This window comes from Haplochromis burtoni, unplaced genomic scaffold, assembly GCF_018398535.1.
Source record: "Haplochromis burtoni strain Fernald_Lab_line unplaced genomic scaffold, NCSU_Asbu1 Contig_143, whole genome shotgun sequence".
NCBI lineage: Eukaryota > Metazoa > Chordata > Actinopteri > Cichliformes > Cichlidae > Haplochromis > Haplochromis burtoni.
Window position 1 is genome coordinate 422,803 of NW_024582504.1, and position 19,239 is coordinate 442,041.

The following is a 19,239-nucleotide window of genomic DNA, read 5'->3' on the forward strand; positions in this document are numbered from 1 at the left end:
TGAGCGTAGATAACAGTGATAGCGTATTTTAAGTAAGTGTGAAGAAACTGTAGGATACTGCAATATCACCATTACAGGTACCATAAAACACTTGAGCTGTGAACCTAACTACACACAGCTTTTAAGTGCATGACTTCAGCAACATGATGAGTGGACCAGGGTTATCAGGCGTGGTCCTGCTTGGTAATTAACGGAAAGCCCACCATCAAATTGACTATGAGCGTTGAATGTAATGTTGGGCAGACGAAGCACAGGGGTCAATGAGACAATTAGAGCCCGCGTAAAAGCATTTTTTAAATTCCCGCTGTCCCTTAATTGCCATTTCAAGTTATCATTAGAGGTGGGTTTAAATGACCTTTAAGACTAACATATGAAAGCAATAAAGGCAGAAATGAGGGTAATAACTAGTTTGACAGTAGATAAAAAGAAATGTTAGTTCACAGTCATTTTCCTGATTCTACACACATTAGTTCCTTGCACTGACCCTTGCAAGTACTACAAAGCAGTAATCTAAATGGCATTTTAAAGGGAATTCTGCAACAACTGGAGAAGTCCTGTCCAGTTTTCCAGTTTTATGAGCAAAAGTTTAACCTTAAATGATTATTCTCCTCTAGTGCTCTAGGAACTGACTTGGGAATCTGCTTTCCCCTGAACCCTACTTCTCTGCCATTTCACCTTCCCTGCCCAAGTACTTCTTAATCCATTTTATTGTGGACTTTCTCCTCTGATTCAACTGGCTGACAGTTCCTTCACTGTATTTTCCAATTCCCCTAACAATTTCATCCCCCATCAAATACCCCAGGACAGTATCTTACTATGTGCAGCTCCAGGTAATCTCCCAGTCCCCTGGCACTCTCCACCCTGACCAGAACAGCCTCCTTCAGCTGTGTGCTGAAGCCCACTGCCAGCCGGTCTGCCCGTGTGCTCGGCCGGTCATTGGGTGGCCAGGTATATGTGATGAGGGCTCCGCCTCGCCCGAAGATGTATGTTGTCCCAGCTGCAAAACACAGGGAGGAAAAGGGAATTACGGCTTAGTTCTTCAACATCTGGATAAGGAAGAAGTCAGCATGTTAAGTGAACTCTGAAACACAAACAGAATATATTCCACTGTGTAAAACTGGGGGGAAAAAAGAAAAAGAAGACAGACTCTATGGACAACAAAATTATGTTTTTTTCCCTGTTATTTGTTATTATATGGTGCAATAACATTTCAGCTAGCGTTATTGCTTTCTTATGGGTTGCATATTCTTTTATTGATTTCTGCAAGTTTAAATTGAATAGCGTTTCAGCAGAAAGTCAGTAGTTAGAGGAAGTCTGCATCAGAGAGAAAGCACTATGTCTGGTTAAAAACATGCAACTAAAACATGTTACTGGTAGCGTACATCTTGGTCACAAAGTCACGTCTAGCGTGAGCCCTGGTATGTGCAGGATGTCACTCGCCTTTGAAATGGTAATTCGGCGGGCTTCATTTGCAGTCAGTTGCCCGCAGTTGCGTTGGATTCAAACTAGGGCGAACTGACAAACTTTGGACTCGCTATGCTGTCAGTATAACTACCATCTCTCAAAATTTAACAAAAGAAATTCTCCCTGTCAAAATAACTTTGCCTTAACAGTACTTTAAGCTCCAGCCTTAAAAAAGTACCCGCCCCAAACATGGAGCGATTTCATGTTTGAACTGTAACAGAGTGGTTAGGACTTGGCTTGGCTCCAGTAAGCCTGGTGGTAAATGAGAAATGACGGGCGTTGGCTGTGATTAGCATAGAGTAATGAAACCACAGTGAACTGCTCTTAACCCTGTGGGCTGTCTGTCCTCCCAGGATCATAAATATACATACACACAGGCGCTCTGTCTACATACTAATGCATGCATATTTTGCTATATGAAGCACATAGTTGTATAAAGAAGATTACGCAAGTAAACAAGTGATTAATACACATAATTAAGCGCTAGCCATCCCAATGACACCTCACAAATCAATGGAATTGCTATGATTTTGATAATAACATGACTATAGAGTCACGCATGGTCACATGCTCACGACTTTCTTGGTGTGGTCAGGTCAAAGATGGCAGAAAGCAGACGCTATAGTGACAGCATGTCTTACGCAAGGAAGAACACTATTCAAGTATGCACACGTGCAGGCTTCCTTAATGTACACGCACGCTCACACGCACACTCACTCGTCTACCTGACACTTTCATTATCTAACTGCTGGTAGCCGTTTGAAATCGGCTGACACACACAACTCTCCTCCCGATCTCTCGCTTCCTCTCTCCCTTTCTGGCTCTCATCACCCCTCCTTCCCTCCATCCTTCCCGGCAGAGCTAAGCCCTCCGCTCAGCTCTTGTTGTTTTCTCGAGGCTGTATTATTTTAGCGCTGACTAATTATCGCAGCATGGCAAGGAGGGCTATAAAGAAGCTTTGTGCCAGAGGAGGAGGAGGAAAAAAAAAAAGAGGTTGAAGAAAGACAGGGTATGGAGGCAAGGAACTCAGAAAAGACGGGTGAAGTGCAAATTGTGGATGGTGAAGAGAAGAAGTTGACCCTTTTGTTTTTATTTCTTTCCTGTGTTTATTTGTGCAGCAGCATAGTTTCTCAGAAACTGGGCAAGAGGCAACTGTGGAGGAAGAGGAGAAAAGATTTCTAAAATGGCCGACGAGCAGAGAGGGAGGGGAGCCATGTTGTGATAGATGAGACTGAAGCCGTGTGAGGAAAAGGAGAAAATGGTTTCTGGTAGTGGAAGTTGTTGTACATTAACGTAGGCGATTGCACTTATGGGCGAGAAAGGGTTCATCACCCGTCACTAATTTTGCGTGTCACATTGAATTTTCTAGTCTGACAGATTACTGCTCAGCCTGTGCAAACATATGTGAGCCTACACAACACCGTCTGCCAAAAGTCTGGGACGCTGTGGAAAATATAATCAGTTGAACCGTACAGATACAAAATAATTAGGTGCTAAAAACAAGAGTTATTGTTCTTTTGAAAGATACATTATTCATTTAGAATATAATCAAAGCAAAATGAAAATGACTGAAAATTTGGGATGGGAGAAGAAAATCTTAAAAAGTTGTGCTTAAAAAAAGCAAAGTAAGTAAAATAACTGGCAATAAACAGAATACAAGATAATTGAGTTTTTCAAAGAGGTTCACCACTCTGTCAAATCATCTTCAACTAAGCATCAACTACACAAAAACATTAAATATTATGAGGACTAAGAGAAGGCGCTGTATGTGAGGAACACTGCTGAAACTGAGACTTAATGGCTGTGATCTTTAATCCTCCAGATGATATAAGCTTGAAGTTAGTGTGTAAAATGTTTGCCGTGAGATATCAGTCAGAGTTCTGCTTTTATACCCCTCCCAGTTCAAGCACACAATCCTATCTATGGTAGCTGCTGTAGGACAAACATGTTTTCATCAGCCATCTAAAACATTACATTTAGACTGTACACCATAACGTGTGTCCGGCCAGAGTGTTTCTGCTACTGCTTGGACCAGATCCTCCTCAGAGTTTTTCCCTATCCGTGGAAAGCCGTCAGTGCACTCTTTACCTCAGCTGTCAGTGTCGGGGCCTACATCGCTTTACTCTGGAAGAGGTTGTAAAACCTTGTGAAAGGAGTTTGTGAGTCAGAGTAGCTCATCTCTGACTGATGAGATGAGTTGTTGAGGATATCCTGAACCTTGGTAACACCGCTGTTTTTGCTGCTGTTAGCGAAAATGTCCTTGAGCGGATGAAACTTTTTGGACTCTGACACAAAACTGAAAATGTGAGAACGTAATCAAATTTTTCATCAGTGGGGAAGTGTTAGGCCACTCAAGCCCAAAATTAGCTGGCAGAATGTTATAACCAGCTGTTACCAGCCCTTCTCATGTATCCAGAGACGGGAGGATCACATGTCTAACCTGCTGACAATAAGGAATTGTGACAATATAGGGAATACATTAGCATGCTTACTCATGTTTCTGTGTGTTATAGCCCTGACTTCTATGAGGGGCCGTACAAGCCAAAATTCATTCTTTCACTCTCACATAGTTTTATTTTAATTTCTATATTTAGATATTTTTATTCTCATGTTTTAGACCGCCCCACTCCAGTCGAACTCCGTGTAGCTACTTGGCTCGTTGAAGTTACCCGGGTGTTAGCTGGTCTAAAAAGTTCCCTCATCTCACTTTCCACCGTGCTGTGGGTAACACTGGGTGCAGTTGAGCCCGTCCCATCTCGATCAAGTGACGAGGACAACGATGTGATGTTCAGGAGATGATAAAATATTTCTTAACACCCCGACAGCTTGCTGAAGAACTCGAGTTTCTTCTCGCCCCTCCATGCTGTCAGACACTTGAAAGTGACCCGCGCGTGCTTCTCAGCAAATCACAGCGGTACAGACACCCAGCCTTCCGTTTCTACTATACTCTTTCATTCACATACATTATTCTCTTGCATACATATATTTTCTTCAGACATGTATGCATTCTCTTCTTACATACATATATTATTTGTGAGATTAAATGCATATTGAATGCATGTACAGGGCTCTAGACTAACTTTTTGCCATGGGCGTACCGGTACGCCTAACTTTAAAAAGTTAGGCGTACCGGCACAAAAGTTAGGCGCACACAAATTTTATAATAATTTATATAATATGTGTTTTTCTGGATACACTGTGCTTTTTCAGCATTCAAAGATTGATGACACCGTGTCAGAGCACTGGCTATGAATTTCAGACGGATCAGGCCTTAACTTAAAAGAAAAGTTAGCAATAGTTCTTTTCCTATTACAGCTACATCCACTTCTGTGGTGCCTAGGCTGCTCACTAGGGCTGGGTATCATCACTGATTTCTATAATCCATTCGATTCCGGTTTTCAAAGTCCCGATTCGATTCAACTTAGCCTCAGACAGTCAGAACTATTATAATTCTGATCATTTATCAGTACTGATACATGTGAGACTTCATCAGAATTGTGAACATCACAGCAGATGCCTTTGTGTGAAAGTAACTGAGAATAAAACACAGAAAAACATGAAGGAGATTTTCCTGGCCTGGCTTTTTATAGCAGATAACCTTAAAAATATTCTACAATGTTCTGCATATAAAGTTTAAATTTCTTCAGTATTGAACAACAGAAAAAATAGGCTTTCTTGTCCGAGATCATTTAAGTGAAAAAAAGAAAAAGAAAAGAAAACAGCCACAGCGCTGTAAACAACGGTAGACTGGTGGGTAATAAGCGAATGAATAATACAGAAAACAGAGATTGGGAAACTGTTCTTGAAGTACAGAGAGAGAGAGCTAGCTGTGCACGAAGTGTGATTTTAATAGTCGTGGAAGCAAAACAGCAAAATTCATGACGACATTGATCAAATGTGAAGCGCAGTTTGCTGCTTCTTTTGCTGCTGACTCAGTGAATTTTGGTTGGAGAGACAAAACCTGCAGCTCAGAATCAGCGCAAAAAGACGTAAACACAGCGCGGACCGGACGCATCAGGATCGCTAAGCTCCGACAGCGTGTCCGTCTACGGGCCGTCGGGTGAGAAAGCCGAGAAAGACAAAGTTGATTCTGATGCGTCGGGTCTGTGTTTACATCTTTGTGTGGAGTTCGTGTACCTGCTCTCATTTGCTGTTTGGTTGTTGTTGAAATGGTTTTGTGAGCTTTAATCTGAGAATCTGGCGTTTCTGGCAAAACACAGTTATATTTAAAAGTCGATTCAGGATTTAATGAATAATATCGCTTTATTCAAGCTACTCACCTCCCACTTCCACCTGCACTTTCAACTGGACTACGGCCAATCAGAGAGGTCCCGCCCCTTACTATCTCTGATTGGTTTAGTCCACGATAGGGGCATAATGTGTGTCTGTTGTTGACCACAGGGAAGGTTGCAGATTTTTTTTTTTCTACCTGAACAGTTGGTCGCACAGGTGCAACCAAATTTTTTTTTTTAGTCGCACCACTGAAAAATTTGGTCGCATTTGCGACCAAATTGGTCGCACTCTAGAGCCCTGATGTAAATGAGAGCAAAATGTAGGAATGCATAAATGAAAACGTATGTATGTTAGAGTGAAAATTTGTAAATACGTACATTAAAATACATGTATAAGAGAGCACAATATTGCAATGTGTGTGTTAAATATGTGTAAACATGAGAATGAAAATATCTAAATATAAAAATTAAAATAAAACTATGTGAGAGTGAAAGTATATGTGTGTGAAAGAAGAATGTATGTGTGTGAGAGTGAAAGAATGAATTTTGGCTTGAACGGCCCCTCGTAGACTTCAGTTCAGGAGATGAGGCTTGAGGTGACGAGGAAGAAAATTTCCTTCACATTTGTGTTTCTTTACTGAAAGGAGCTCGTTCTCCAATGATGTTTATTAGTTGAGTCTGAAGCAAACCCACTCCTATATATTTTTAATTGGATAAATTATAGGTTAATAGGATAATGCATTAATTTGTTAAATAAGCTAAAAAAAAAAAAAAAAACACACTACTGACTGCATCTTTAAAAAACAGATTTGATTTTATACTGGAAACCACTCCATAAGCTCAGTTCAATGTTGCAAATGAAAAAGCTGTGATACAGGTGTGCCTTACACAGTGAAAAAAAATATAATTTAAAATCAAATCAAGTAACAAAACAAACAAACATAATCCTCCTCCTTGAATCGCTACCTTATCGTGGTGGAGGGGTTTGTGTGTCCCAGGGATCCCAGGGGCTATGTTGTCTGGGGGCTTTTGCCCCCTGGTAGGGTCTCCCATGACAAACTGGTCCTGGGTGAGGGACCAGACAAAGAGCGATTCAGAAGACCCCCATGAAGAGAATATCGAGGGAACAGTTTACCCTGCCCGGGATAGGGTTACCGGGGCCCCGCCCTGGAGCCAGACCCGGGGAGGGTGCCCGAGGGCGAGCGTCTGGTGGCCGGGCCTTAGTCCATGGGGCCCGGCCGGGCACAGCCCGAAGAGGAGACATGGGCCCATCCTCCCGCAGGCCCACCACCCGCAGGAGGCGCCATAGGGGTCGGGTGCATTGTGAGCCGGGTGGCGGCCAGGAGCGGAGGCCCTGGCGGACCGACCCCCGGCTGCCAAGACTGGCAATAGGGACATGGAATGTCACCTCTCTGGTGGGGAAGGAGCCTGAGTTGGTGCGTGAGGTTGAGAGGTACCGGCTAGATATAGTTGGGCTCACCTCTACGCATTGTCTGGGCTCTGGAACCAGTCTCCTGGAGAGGGGCTGGACTCTGTCTCAGTCTGGAGTTGCCCCTGGTGAGAGGCGGCGGGCTGGGGTGGGTATTCTTATATCCCCTCGGCTTGCTGCCGGTACGTTGGGGTTTTTCCCGGTGGACGAGAGGGTTTGCTCCCTGCGCCTTAGGGTCGGGGAACGGGTCCTGACTGTCATCTGCGCTTATGCGCCGGGTGGCAGTTCGGAGTACCCAGCCTTCTTAGAGTCCCTGGGGGGGGTGCTGGAAGGTGCTCCACCTGGAGACTCTGTTGTCCTGCTGGGAGACTTCAATGCTCACGTGGGTAACGACAGCGAGACCTGGAGGGGCGTGATTGGGAGGAACGGCCTCCCTGATCTGAACCCGAGCGGTGCTTTGTTATTGGACTTCTGTGCTAATCACAGTTTGGCCATAACGAACACCCTGTTCGAACATAAGAGTGTTCATAAGTGCACGTGGCACCAGGATGCTCTAGGCCGTAGGTCGATGATCGATTTTGTAATCGTATCACCAGACCTGCGACCATATGTTCTGGACACTCGGGTAAAGAGAGGGGCTGAGCTGTCAACTGATCACCACCTGGTGGTGAGTTGGATCAGGTGGCGGGGGAGGACGCTACGGCCTTGAAGTCTGACAAGCTAGTATTTTTAATTTTTCTGGAAATCTTGGATGCAAAACCCTTAGGTCTAAAACAGAGGGGGGAACTGGCACATAGTTAAAAACAAAAAACAAAACTAGCTCCTCTGATGGTATATAAAGTATTAAAGTTTGTATAATTGTTGAACAGTTTTGTTAGATCCTGGAGCAACAAAAGCTTCCATTCAGACACTTTTTCATATAACAAAAGGCTGTCACAAGAGTAGCAGTGATCAACAGCAGTTAGCAGTAGCAAGTGTCTTAATTTCCTTATTTTGGCTGAAGATGGACCACAGAAATTAGCAGGGACTCTGAGAAGCCATGAATAATGGGACAATAATTAAAGGTTAATAAAAATAAAGTATATGAAAAAAGCTATTTTCTTTCTAGGCACTGGACCTAGATTGTTAATGTGCCTTATTATAAAGAGGAACAGTACATCTAAAGTACAACAAAAGAGCTCCATTTTACAGCCCCAATTCAAAGACATTTGGAAATTGTGCTAAATATAAATAAAAAAAGGAATGATTTGCTAATCTGTGAAGCATACCTTTAGCAAAAGTCCATTAATGTCTGGGAACTGAGGAGATCAGTTCTGTTGAATGGGAACGCTACCCTATTCATGTTTCATGGAGGATTTTCGCTGTACCTCAGTCCTGGGCCGTCTTTGTCGTGTTTTTTATATCATGATGGGCCAGATGGTTTCAAATGGTGAAAGGTTCAGCACCTGAACCCTTCTACTATGATGTGGATGGGAGCGTATGTTGCTCTAAAATCTGCATGTACCTTTCAGCACTGATGGTGCCTTTCCAGGTGTTCGAGCTGCCAATTCCAGTGGCACTGATGCACTCCTTATATGTCAAGGATTTAATGCATAAGCACAATAGTAGCTTTAATCTGCGTTTATGGATGGTATGGTGAACTGTGACAGAATGATTTCAGGAAGTGAACCTGAGGGCCTGAAGATCAGGGGCATCCAATATTGATTTTCAGCCTTGTCGTTTGTGCACAGATTTCAGCAGATTCTGAACATCTTTCAATGATGTAATGTGCTGTGGATGATGATATATCTGCACACGATGAGCTTTCACAATTTTATGTTGAGGAACATTATTCTGAAAATTTGCCGATCTTTACTTCTGACTCTGCTTTTCTAAGATGCTCTTTTTATACCCAGACCAATACCCAATTACTGACCTGCTGCCAAATATGTTCCCAGTTTAAATGCATGATATGTTTTCTATACTCTTATGAGATCCGAAAATCACCATCCTATCTGAGCCTTCAAGGAATATTTAATTTGCTGCCCTTTAACATGAAACAAGCTACTTTGTCTATGTAATTTTGCAGTAAGACAATACTGTTTCTTTATTGATGTCACTCAGACAACATGATCAAGTATCAAGCAGTCAGAAGCAAGGAAGGGATGGCGCAGATGTGGAGAAAAATAAAGGCAAAAGGCCCCTAAAATGTAGGGAATTAAATGTATATATAATTGTATGGTTGGTGTATTCTTAGCTTTAGGGTGCAAAAACAGCCAAATTCGTAACTTGTCAGAACTCAAATAGCAAACAGGGCATTGAATCAAATTTTCAACCTGAATCACGCCTAACATCTCATTTAGCTTGCATCGTGAATTAGACTTGGAGCCGGTATCATCGCTGCATATCTTGTGTATTCACTCACAGTGAAGTAATTCTCATCAGTTAACACCCCTCTCATGCATAGCATCTATCATATGCTTTGTCTTCCCAAGAGAGCTCCTGCTATTCCTGACGTCACTGTCACACTTGTCACGTCTTTATTATCGACACATTTACTTTATTAGCATATCACGAACAGAAGCCACAAAGTGCTAAATCTCAGCAAGAGAATGAAATAAATACATAAAAATAAAACTTCTCTGCCCAAGTCATACTGGGAAATATTTTCCATGTCTTTCTTGTTCCTAAATCCATCTAATGAGCTGGTGTTGACTTTGGCTGCTTTGAATTGTCCAGCTGAAAGTGGCCACCTGCTGCTTTGTGCACTTGTATACATGGATGCATGTGTTTGTGTGTACGTGCACCTTTCTCCCCTCTAAATGAGGAGACAAAGGAGGTGCAGAGTCTCTAATGAGTAGTCTGACAGGGCGCATCTATGTGTCACTGTTTCTTCTAGCAAACACCTGCTGCTCTGGAAGAGGTAAAATCCACTGAATACTGCAGTGCAACACACTCAGCTGAAGGGAGAAAAAAAGTGAGCGGAAAGGTGTTTATCAATTATAAAAGCAGTCTAGAGGGGGGACATTCTTCCCTGCTAGTCTTCCACAAAACAAAACAAGAAAAGGGAACATCTCTACACGTTAAGATTCACCACCAACAGAGGATCTTTGTCACACATGCATAAAAAGGAAAACAATAGATTCGCTGATTGGAACTTCTCCAGTGTGCATGACCGCATCACACTTTTGATTAGGAATTCATCTAAAGTTTGCAGAAACAGCCAGTAGTGATGTGTGAAATGTAATGCAGCAGTGAAGAATTGAAACTTTCTAGCTAATGTGAACATAAAAAAGAATCCCTAATATGGCACTTTAATTAGAAGCTATATGCAAGGGTGTCTTTAAAGTGTGTTCAAGTGTGTTATTATCCTCTTTTAGAAGCAAAGACAGAAACAGAATGACGCTGCAGCATTTCAAGGCATCTTAAAAAATTTTGTTTTTGGTGTTTAAGTGTGTGACTCGTATTTCCTTGTGAAATATCCTATTACAACACTCCAAATAATATTTATGTCCAAAATGTTATCTTTAAGTTTTTTGATTACATGTAAATTTTCTATGCAATTGCATCAAAATATTTTCTTTCCTGGTAAATTATTTAAATACGAAAAAACCTTTCAAAAAACCTTTGCATTTGCATTATAAGTGAAAATGTGTCTGTAGTGTATAAGGCAGCAGAAGAATCCAGGCTCATGCATCTACGAGGTTTCTCCAAAACATCCTATCGAGAACTGTATTAGCTCAAAGGTTGTCAGCAAACAAAAGCCTGGCTGGATATGGATTCCTTTGACCTTTACTTCACTATGATCTAGTCTGGTAATCCTCTCAAATGCCCCTCCTTTGCCACACATCCAAACATCGAAAAAGAAGGCTAAATATTTATTACTTTTGTCTAATTAGCTCTGGTGCCATCGATCTGGCCGATCAATCCTACCTGTGGCTCTTCCAGCGGAGAATAAATCAAACCATCACAGGATACCCATTGATTATTATTTCCATTCACGTGGACTGCTCAGTAATTCAGTTTAAAGAATGAGTCACTCCCAAAAAGAAAAAAATACAATTTCCCTTTGTCCATGCATCCAGTAGAAAAATAATCAGAAATGATTCAAAGCTGTAATGAAAAACCTATTGATTTAGATTTTTTTCCGTCCCCTCTCCTTTTCCTTACTTTTCTTTTCGAAACTGAAGTGAGGGGAGAGTGTATTTAGGATTGAGTTTATCATCCCGGATGCTTTCTTTCTCTCTCTCTCTCTGCGAGGAGGAATTGATTTGGAGTAGTGGATTTTATACCATTGCCATCTAACATAGGGATAAACAGGTCATACTGGAAAAAGCAGACAGCCTGTGGTCAATGTTGCCATGTCCTGTGCCAGCTGCAAAGCCTCATGGGAGCAGACAGCGTGAAAATAGTAAGATAAACCGGTGATAAAATGAAAAATCCACAGGGATAAAAGGACTGCTGGTGGTGGTGAAGTCACTTCTTGAGAGGCAAAAAGCATGGAGATACACCAATGCTGCATGCATTTATACTCAGTCCTTATTTTAACATCCCAGACAGCCTCTCAAACAGTAACTTTATAACAGAGTTGCTTCCGCCAACCTTCATACATTATTGCATCAGTACAGACTGATTCTTTGAAGCAGTTAAGGAGAGAGACGGCGCTATTGATTCCTTTTAAAGGAAGAGACTGAAACCTTTGCTTCAATTTTTTTTTAGACACAACATATATTTCTGAGACACTTACAAAGAGATTTGTAGACTGGGAGAGAGAAGCGGGCTGAGATGAGATATTCTGCAAAAGTTTTCAGACAGCTGTTGATCTTTGAAGTTGCAGTTGCACTTACACACACACACACCAACAAGAACTTGACAAAGAGCACAGACTTTGCTGACATTTTAGGATCTTTCCATCTCTTTAACTCACTTGTGCAGGCACACACATCAATATCCTTAGCTGCAAACACTCCTCTTTTGTAATCTTAGAGTCTTGTCTACATTGGCCTAATGGCTATTTCTTTATGACAGTATAAAGCATCCTAAATATTGTCCACTTCTAGAATGGAAATGGGAAATCACTTCCCCTGATCCAGTTGGAAAATATTTATCTTCCTCCTGTTACATGAGTTAGGTAAGATGATACTTGTTCATAACAATCCAAAAATTTCCAAAAGTTCAGCATCAGGTCAATAATGAAGGCTGTTGTTTTAAATATAGAGATTTATGAAATTCTGCCTGTAAAAAAATTACCAAAAAACACAAATGCTATTTAGACTGTGCTGTTCTTGTGTTACCAAAGAATCTGCTGTGAAAATAGTGAGCTTTCTGCTGCGTCTAATCCGGTTAAAAAACTAGGAAAATTACTCTGTGTCCATGCAGACTTGGTACTATTTTCTCCCTGAATTTTGAACCTTAATTTGACACCTTAAGATAATTAAAACTGTCATCAGTCTGTATTCAGTTTCCTTTGCAACTGGGCCTGGATAATTCTGAGTTGCTAGCTTTTGGTACTGGGCTAAACTTAAAGATCAGACATTTAGAATCATCTCTAAAAGGCTGAAGATTTTTCCCAACTGATGGTGTCTGTAATTAAGACCTAATTGATATTCCAGAAGTATAAAAAACAAATTCAAAGCTAGAAGCCAAAAGGAAGCTTCTACTAATCCAGACTCACCAGCAGGCGTCACTATAGCAGCCACAAGAACATCACTGCCTGTCATTCTACCAGTGTAGCTGAATACCAAATACTGCTGGGGGCTTCCCACGAAACACTAAGTGTTTTTTTTTTTTCACTCACTATGTGTTTATACACCACTTTGCATTTAATCATTAGTTATTAATAATCTCTGGCTGTCTTCCACAGTGTGTTTTTGTCCTGTCTTTCTCCCCACACCTCCAACCAGTCACAGCAGAGTTTTGCCTTCCTACTGTTGCCAAATGCTTGCTCATAGAGGGTTGTCTGATTGTTGAGTTTTCTCTGTATTATTGAAGGGTCTTTACCATGCAATTCAAGTAAACTTGACATGGCCTATTGTTGCGATTTGGCGCTATATATATAAAAAAGGGAATTGAACTGAATTAATGTCATTGCTTTGACATAAATCATGGGTTTATCATCGAGGAGATGTGGTTCATGCTCTGTGTGGGAGCTTTGTGTTTGATATTTGTTTCTATTTGTTTTCACTCTCTGGTTAGCTTGCTTTTACTCACTGGTTAGGTTTAAGCAACAAAAAAAATGTTCACATGCTAAAAGCTGGAAGTGAAATCCATTTCACTGCTGCCGTAAAAAAACAAACACAGTGCATGATGGTACTGATGCCACATTTTGTTTGACAAAATTGTGCTTTGGGAACGAGAACAGTCTCACCTTCCCAGATTGAGTGCAGCTAATTATATTCTTTGGAATTCATGATTAAACTCGAAGCACCACAATGGCACACTGAACACGAGTAACTAAGGTGGAGGGTGAGAGTTTGACCCCTCTGTTATTGATGTTCCATTATTTAATAAACTTCTGCTCCAAAAACTCAACCGCATATTTTGTCCTTTCAGATCTCTGCAAGAAATGCAGAGAGCTGAAAGGCATCGGGCATGTATGTGCCCAATGCCCGTTCTATTTTTCAGCTCTGTCCAGACTTAATGTCAGGGTGTGAACTTGTGGATGGGTGCCTTTTTCCGCAATGATAGTCATGCCAGGGGAATAACAGTGTTGCCCTGTCTTTCTAAATTATAGGCTACTGACAAAATGGAACTAATTTCAGTCTGAAATTGTTACCTGCTTCAAAGTACTTTGGTAAAATCACCATTTTTTCTGTCTAGCTTAAAGATCAAAGCGTAGGGAGCAGATAATTGAAAATGAGCAGTTTCTGTGTTTCGCGTCACTTAGTTTGCTTATAAATGATTAAAATCACAAAAGTACAAATGCCATGGACATTGGAGTAGTTTCTTTAAATTACGATTTCAATTGTGAGCTATGCCAAATATTTTATATCTCGATGAATCATCCCACAAACTATTCAGAAATCTCTTCTGTCATCTTGAGATTTCTGCTGATTACTCCCCTCCCTGATTCTGCCAGCAGGGACCTGATACGCCGCTGTAGCTTTTTACAATTCGGGAGGATTCAGATGTTTCTCCTATTATGCTTTTGACACCAATGGCGTGCTGGCAAAGTTTGTTTGAAACAATTCAAAATGCTTGTTACGCCTCTAGAGGAGATGCTACTATCAGAGAGCAATTTTTGTACAAACATCACTCCACGGCTGCTAAGACACCCTCCCCTGTGTTTTTCCCGAATATCTTTAAATGAAGGGCTCCAGTGGGAGAAGTATGAAAGGCTGTGTATATGTGTGTGTGTGCCGTTTCACTCTGATAAGAACTGAGTAGTCTGTAGAAAGGTTGCAAGGCAGGACAGTCCATCTACCCTGAATATGTGCCATCTAGAAAGCTTATTGATCATCCTAAAATATCCTCCTCTGTCTGATAACTTGCTCAATAGTCTGGTGAGGCTCAGACAGTGATGACCAATAGAACTGCTAAAACAGACAGCAACACTTTTTATTTTTTATCAAGCGCACTTATAGTTTGTAAATAATTTTCACATAACCGCGGATATCTCTAAAAATTTATAGCTTAGAGGGTTTATTCTCCAACACAACTGAAGACTTGTGAAGAGGATTTATAATAATAATGGACATCATCACCAAGATGTCTGCTGTATTTTCCAGTTGAAAATTTGAAACAAATCATGGGTTACATGGGAACATTTTGCTCGTGACAAGACCACTGAGGCATTAGTGTAAATTGCTATGCTATTATGTAAGTCAGGCGTTTGAATCAATGTGGCTAAGAAGATGTGCAGAGGAGAAAAGTGAGGACATCCAAAAGACTTCCTGTTGTTTTTGACCTGAGCATGTCTAAATAGCAATGTTGAAATACTTAAACATGCAAATGTTTTAGTCTTGTTTCTGGCACTCACTTGAAAACAGGCTTAAAACATTGCATTGCACATGAAATGTGTCAGAGCATCTGAAGGAAAGTTCTAGAGGCTTTTAAATAAACACACATGTTCTGCAGTTAAACAGAACTTTAATCAGACTTTTTATTTAAAAGGATTACCGGAAAGGTGTTAATCATAAACTGACTGCACACACCAGACCAACTGGATAAAGAAGTCCATTTGTATATAATTTAATCTGGTTGGTTGTTTTGTGTTCGCTGTGTTTTTACTGTTTGCATGCTATCATGTCTCTCCCAAGCTGCATGCTGACACACCCAGCCTCAGAAAGTCTATGTGCTTGAACTCGTGTGAGGATGTGCAGGAGCACAGAGCTGTTTTTTTTTCACATTAACATTCTCATAATGATCATGCTGATCAAACTCCAGCAGCAGACAGAAATGTTTGAATATTTAAGCACCAGGTTCTGGCCTGGGACTCGGTTGTTTCATTATTCACCGTGTTTAGCGCTGAATGCGTCAGCAGAATGACCCCACCCACAACCCGCCGCCGCCACCAAATACTAGTACTGCAAAAATATGGTGAAAACAGCTGAAAAATCAAAGTAGCAAGACTTTGGCTGGTATCTACGCTGAAATATAACAGTTAACAGAAGGTGGAAAAAGGGAGAAAAAAAGAGATAAAGCCATGATAGCGCTTGGTGAAAATGATGAGTGAAACAGAATCTAACAGGAAGCTCTGAAGAGATAGAGATATTCTGCACTGTTGAACACTGACATGTGCTGCTTGAAAAAACATAACAGACCTGGATAGAATGATCTTTATTTCCCATACAGAATCGTTAAGCATTGATGTTCTGAAAAGGCCATACTGTTTTTATTTATTTTGCTGCTAGGTATAAAGGTGGGAATAAAGGTGTGCACTTGTGTGCGTATTTATTTATTCATGTGTATTTATTTGCATGTGTGTGTGGGCGTGTGTCAAGGGGGGTACAAATGTGCAAGCAAGTGTGTGCACTTCTTGATAATGTTTAATAGCCACGGGCCTAATTAGTGTTAACATCATCCTAATTACACTGGAGTGGCCTTCACAGTACATAAACAAACACAGGCTGAAGCTGGTGTAGCCACCCTGTCCCTGAAGTGGTGACCTTATGAAAAAATGGCTCAAATTGTAAAATTACACAAGTGGAAAAGTTTTTGCATGAACCGTGCTCACAGGGCATAGAAGTTGAGAAATGACATGGATACAAAAGTTGTGTTTTTGGGGGTTTTTTTCACAGAAACCTGTCAGATAACAGATGCTACTAGGAAATTATTAACATGAGCAAACTAACCATTACCCTTTCTGGCTAATTATTCTGCAGAATTGAACAGATACGTTAATAAGATGTCAGAAAGCAGAGACATGAAATAGTGAAATACAAAAATCAGTATTTTGTTTTTACCAAAAAGCGACCTGAAATTTTTGGTTTACAACAACCACTTCATTCCACGGCACAACAACCAATTTAATGGAAAATTTGCAGAAAAAAACACTATTAAACTAGTGCAGAATCCCTACTCTGCTACTGCTGACCACTGGACCACCTCTCCAGCTTGTTACATGGACATAATGGCCTCTCAGAAATACCACTTATCAGAATCAGAGTGAGAATGTCAGCACCTTGCACAATCAGTTTGGCCAAGCCAACATCATCCTCCACTTTAGCAGCTTACAGCCCAACATGAAATGGACCCTGCAGAACACTTGACCAAAGGTGGGAGCAAAATTCCAAATGGTTCTTTAATGAAATGAGCTGAGAGCATTTCAGGGTTTGGATAACTTGTTATTGTGGCACTAGAAGTGGAAGAGTGTTTGAAATATGTACATCTAATAGGATAATGACCTTCATCTTGGAGAAGTAGATGCTGGAAAGTGGAGGACAGGATGGAGAGAGTGATTGAAAGCAACGAAAAGAGGCTGAGAAAGTGCAAAAGATGAAAAGGGAACAATGGGAAGCTTCTTCCTATTGCGAAAGCACAGATCCACTCTGTTTTATTCCCCAAGACTGTATTCCTCGGGCTCCAGGGTATCCCACATCAAAGGAGGAGGCGGATGAAGAGAGGAGATGAAAGAAAAAAACACAGTCTGCTCGATGTGTGAGGTGCATGCATTAGATACTGCATGTATGTGTGTGAAACTGTGGGCGCATGTGATGAGCTGGAACAGGTCAGTCCACACAGGACTTTGGGATCATATGAAGCTTTGAGTCTTGTTGACACGTGAAAGCTGCCTGGGTGGGATTCAATGTTGCATGTCCATTTCCCAAACAGAATGGCCATTATCTAGTCAGAAAACTATCGTGAGTTTACATCCATACAGATTAGCCCCAGAAGGGAAAACTGAACAAACGTGAGCCTGCACCTTTAAAGACCGAAGGTGGTCTAACTCCCCTCTGATCTCACAAGGCTCATGAGACTGCTACATACTGCTTGGGTGGTTATTGAAGAGCCAAAAGCTAAATGCAAGGGATTGGTTATCCCCCACAGATGTGACTGTGAAAAAAAGAGAGAAAAAAATCCTCATGCCAGTTCTCTGAGGAGGGTAGCTACTGAAATGTCACTGGATCCTCTGCGTTCTGATGCCGAGTGACTGGATGAAGCAAAGACAGTTGATTGTATTCTTTTCATCTCTCCCTCGCTTCTCAGGCCCGGGGGGACTCTTGGACATGGGGCCGGCTGTCTGAGTGCGCCTGTCGTGTATTTCACATGCGACGATGGGGTAGGGTGGGGACTGAAAAGATGGATAAGCAGGACAAGGAATGGGAGATACTAAATGAATGACTGCTTAATGCTGAGAGTCCTTCAATGGAAAAAAACAGACCGAGCCAGACTAATAAGGTGATGAGACAAAAATAAACAGAGGAGGGGAAGAGCAACAGCAAAGCAGATTTGCTGCACCGTGTCCGGAACCACAACATTTAGCCAGAGGTTCCTTTCTAACTCCTCGCTCCCTTTCTCACCTTCTCATTCGCTTTATTCATTTTTAACCCTCCCTTTGTCCACCGTGCCTGTTTTTCTTTTGCAGATTGGCAGTCAGACATTGTAGGCTCTGCCTCTTACATAACAATCCATTTGTTGGCTGGTATTGAGAGACTGCTTAGCAGCCGTTGTGCAAACAGCAAATAAGGCCCTGAATGAGGGGGGGGGGGGGAATTAGAATTCGCAGACACTGATGTGCACAAACAAACACAGACTGTAACAAGACGGTGAACAAAACTGGGGTTACTCGTAGAGGACTCGCGCTCATCTTTGTGTGTGTCATGTTGGCTGAGGAGCCAGCTGGAAAATCTGTTGCGTTTAATAATGATCTGCTTAAGTCACTGACATGTAATCCTGTGTGGTTTTATCTGTGTTGTTTATGGACACAAAAAAATGTTGTTGCAAATAGGAGCCGTGTCTTTCTTTTCAAAAATGGGAATTTACACATAAAACTAGACTGATTAACACCGGACATGCCTTCACATTGTGTATGTTCAGTACGCAAGGCAAAAGTAAACAGAGTTTTCCTGCCTTTAATTATACTTTTTTTATGTTGCTAGAATAATAATATTAAAAAAGACAGGGCATTATCCCAGTTTACCCAAACAACCTTGATTTGATAAAGAAAAAACTGCAAAAGGAAATAAAACAAACAAGGTTTTATCAGGCAGAGAGGGTCATCAATCATTTTCACAGCACTCATATAAGGCAGTCCAGAAGGGACTTAAAATGACTACTGCCTGTTGGGAGCAAAAAGGCGGATAATGCAACAGGCTTTCCCTTTTCTTCTGACAGTAAAATTTCCCTTTACTGTGATCACAATCATTCAATAAGCTTTACCTTAACAACAATCATTGCCCAAACATATGTAAGGGGATTTTTTCTGCTCAAACCCAGCATAACCATTGACGTGACAGTAACGTTTCATTCGCAAACGTCCAGCTTTACTTAAGATAACAGCAAAAATTAAGTGGCACAAACCAAACAAAGCGAGCCAACAAAAAGCCTCTTTGTGTGCAACACTGTTTTTATGTGACAGATTTTTTTTACAGTCGTCGCTCATTGCTTTAGCTGAATTACACAAATTCATCCATCCATCTCCGCTTATCATTATCAGGCCTATCGCTGCTACCATAGGGTGAGTGGCAGGGTACG

The 19,239-nt window shown here is 41.3% G+C and overlaps 1 protein-coding gene across 7 annotated transcripts in view; it reads right to left on the bottom strand.

The window, feature by feature from the left end:
- Positions 1-19,239, bottom strand: part of nrxn2b (neurexin 2b) — a 687,884-nt gene that overhangs the window by 108,851 nt on the left and 559,794 nt on the right. For all 7 annotated transcript variants that reach the window (XM_014336560.2, XM_014336561.2, XM_014336563.2 and 4 more), the window contains one exon: positions 816-997. In XM_014336560.2, coding sequence (XP_014192046.1) covers positions 816-997 — 182 coding nt within the window. The remainder of the gene's footprint in view (positions 1-815; positions 998-19,239) is intronic.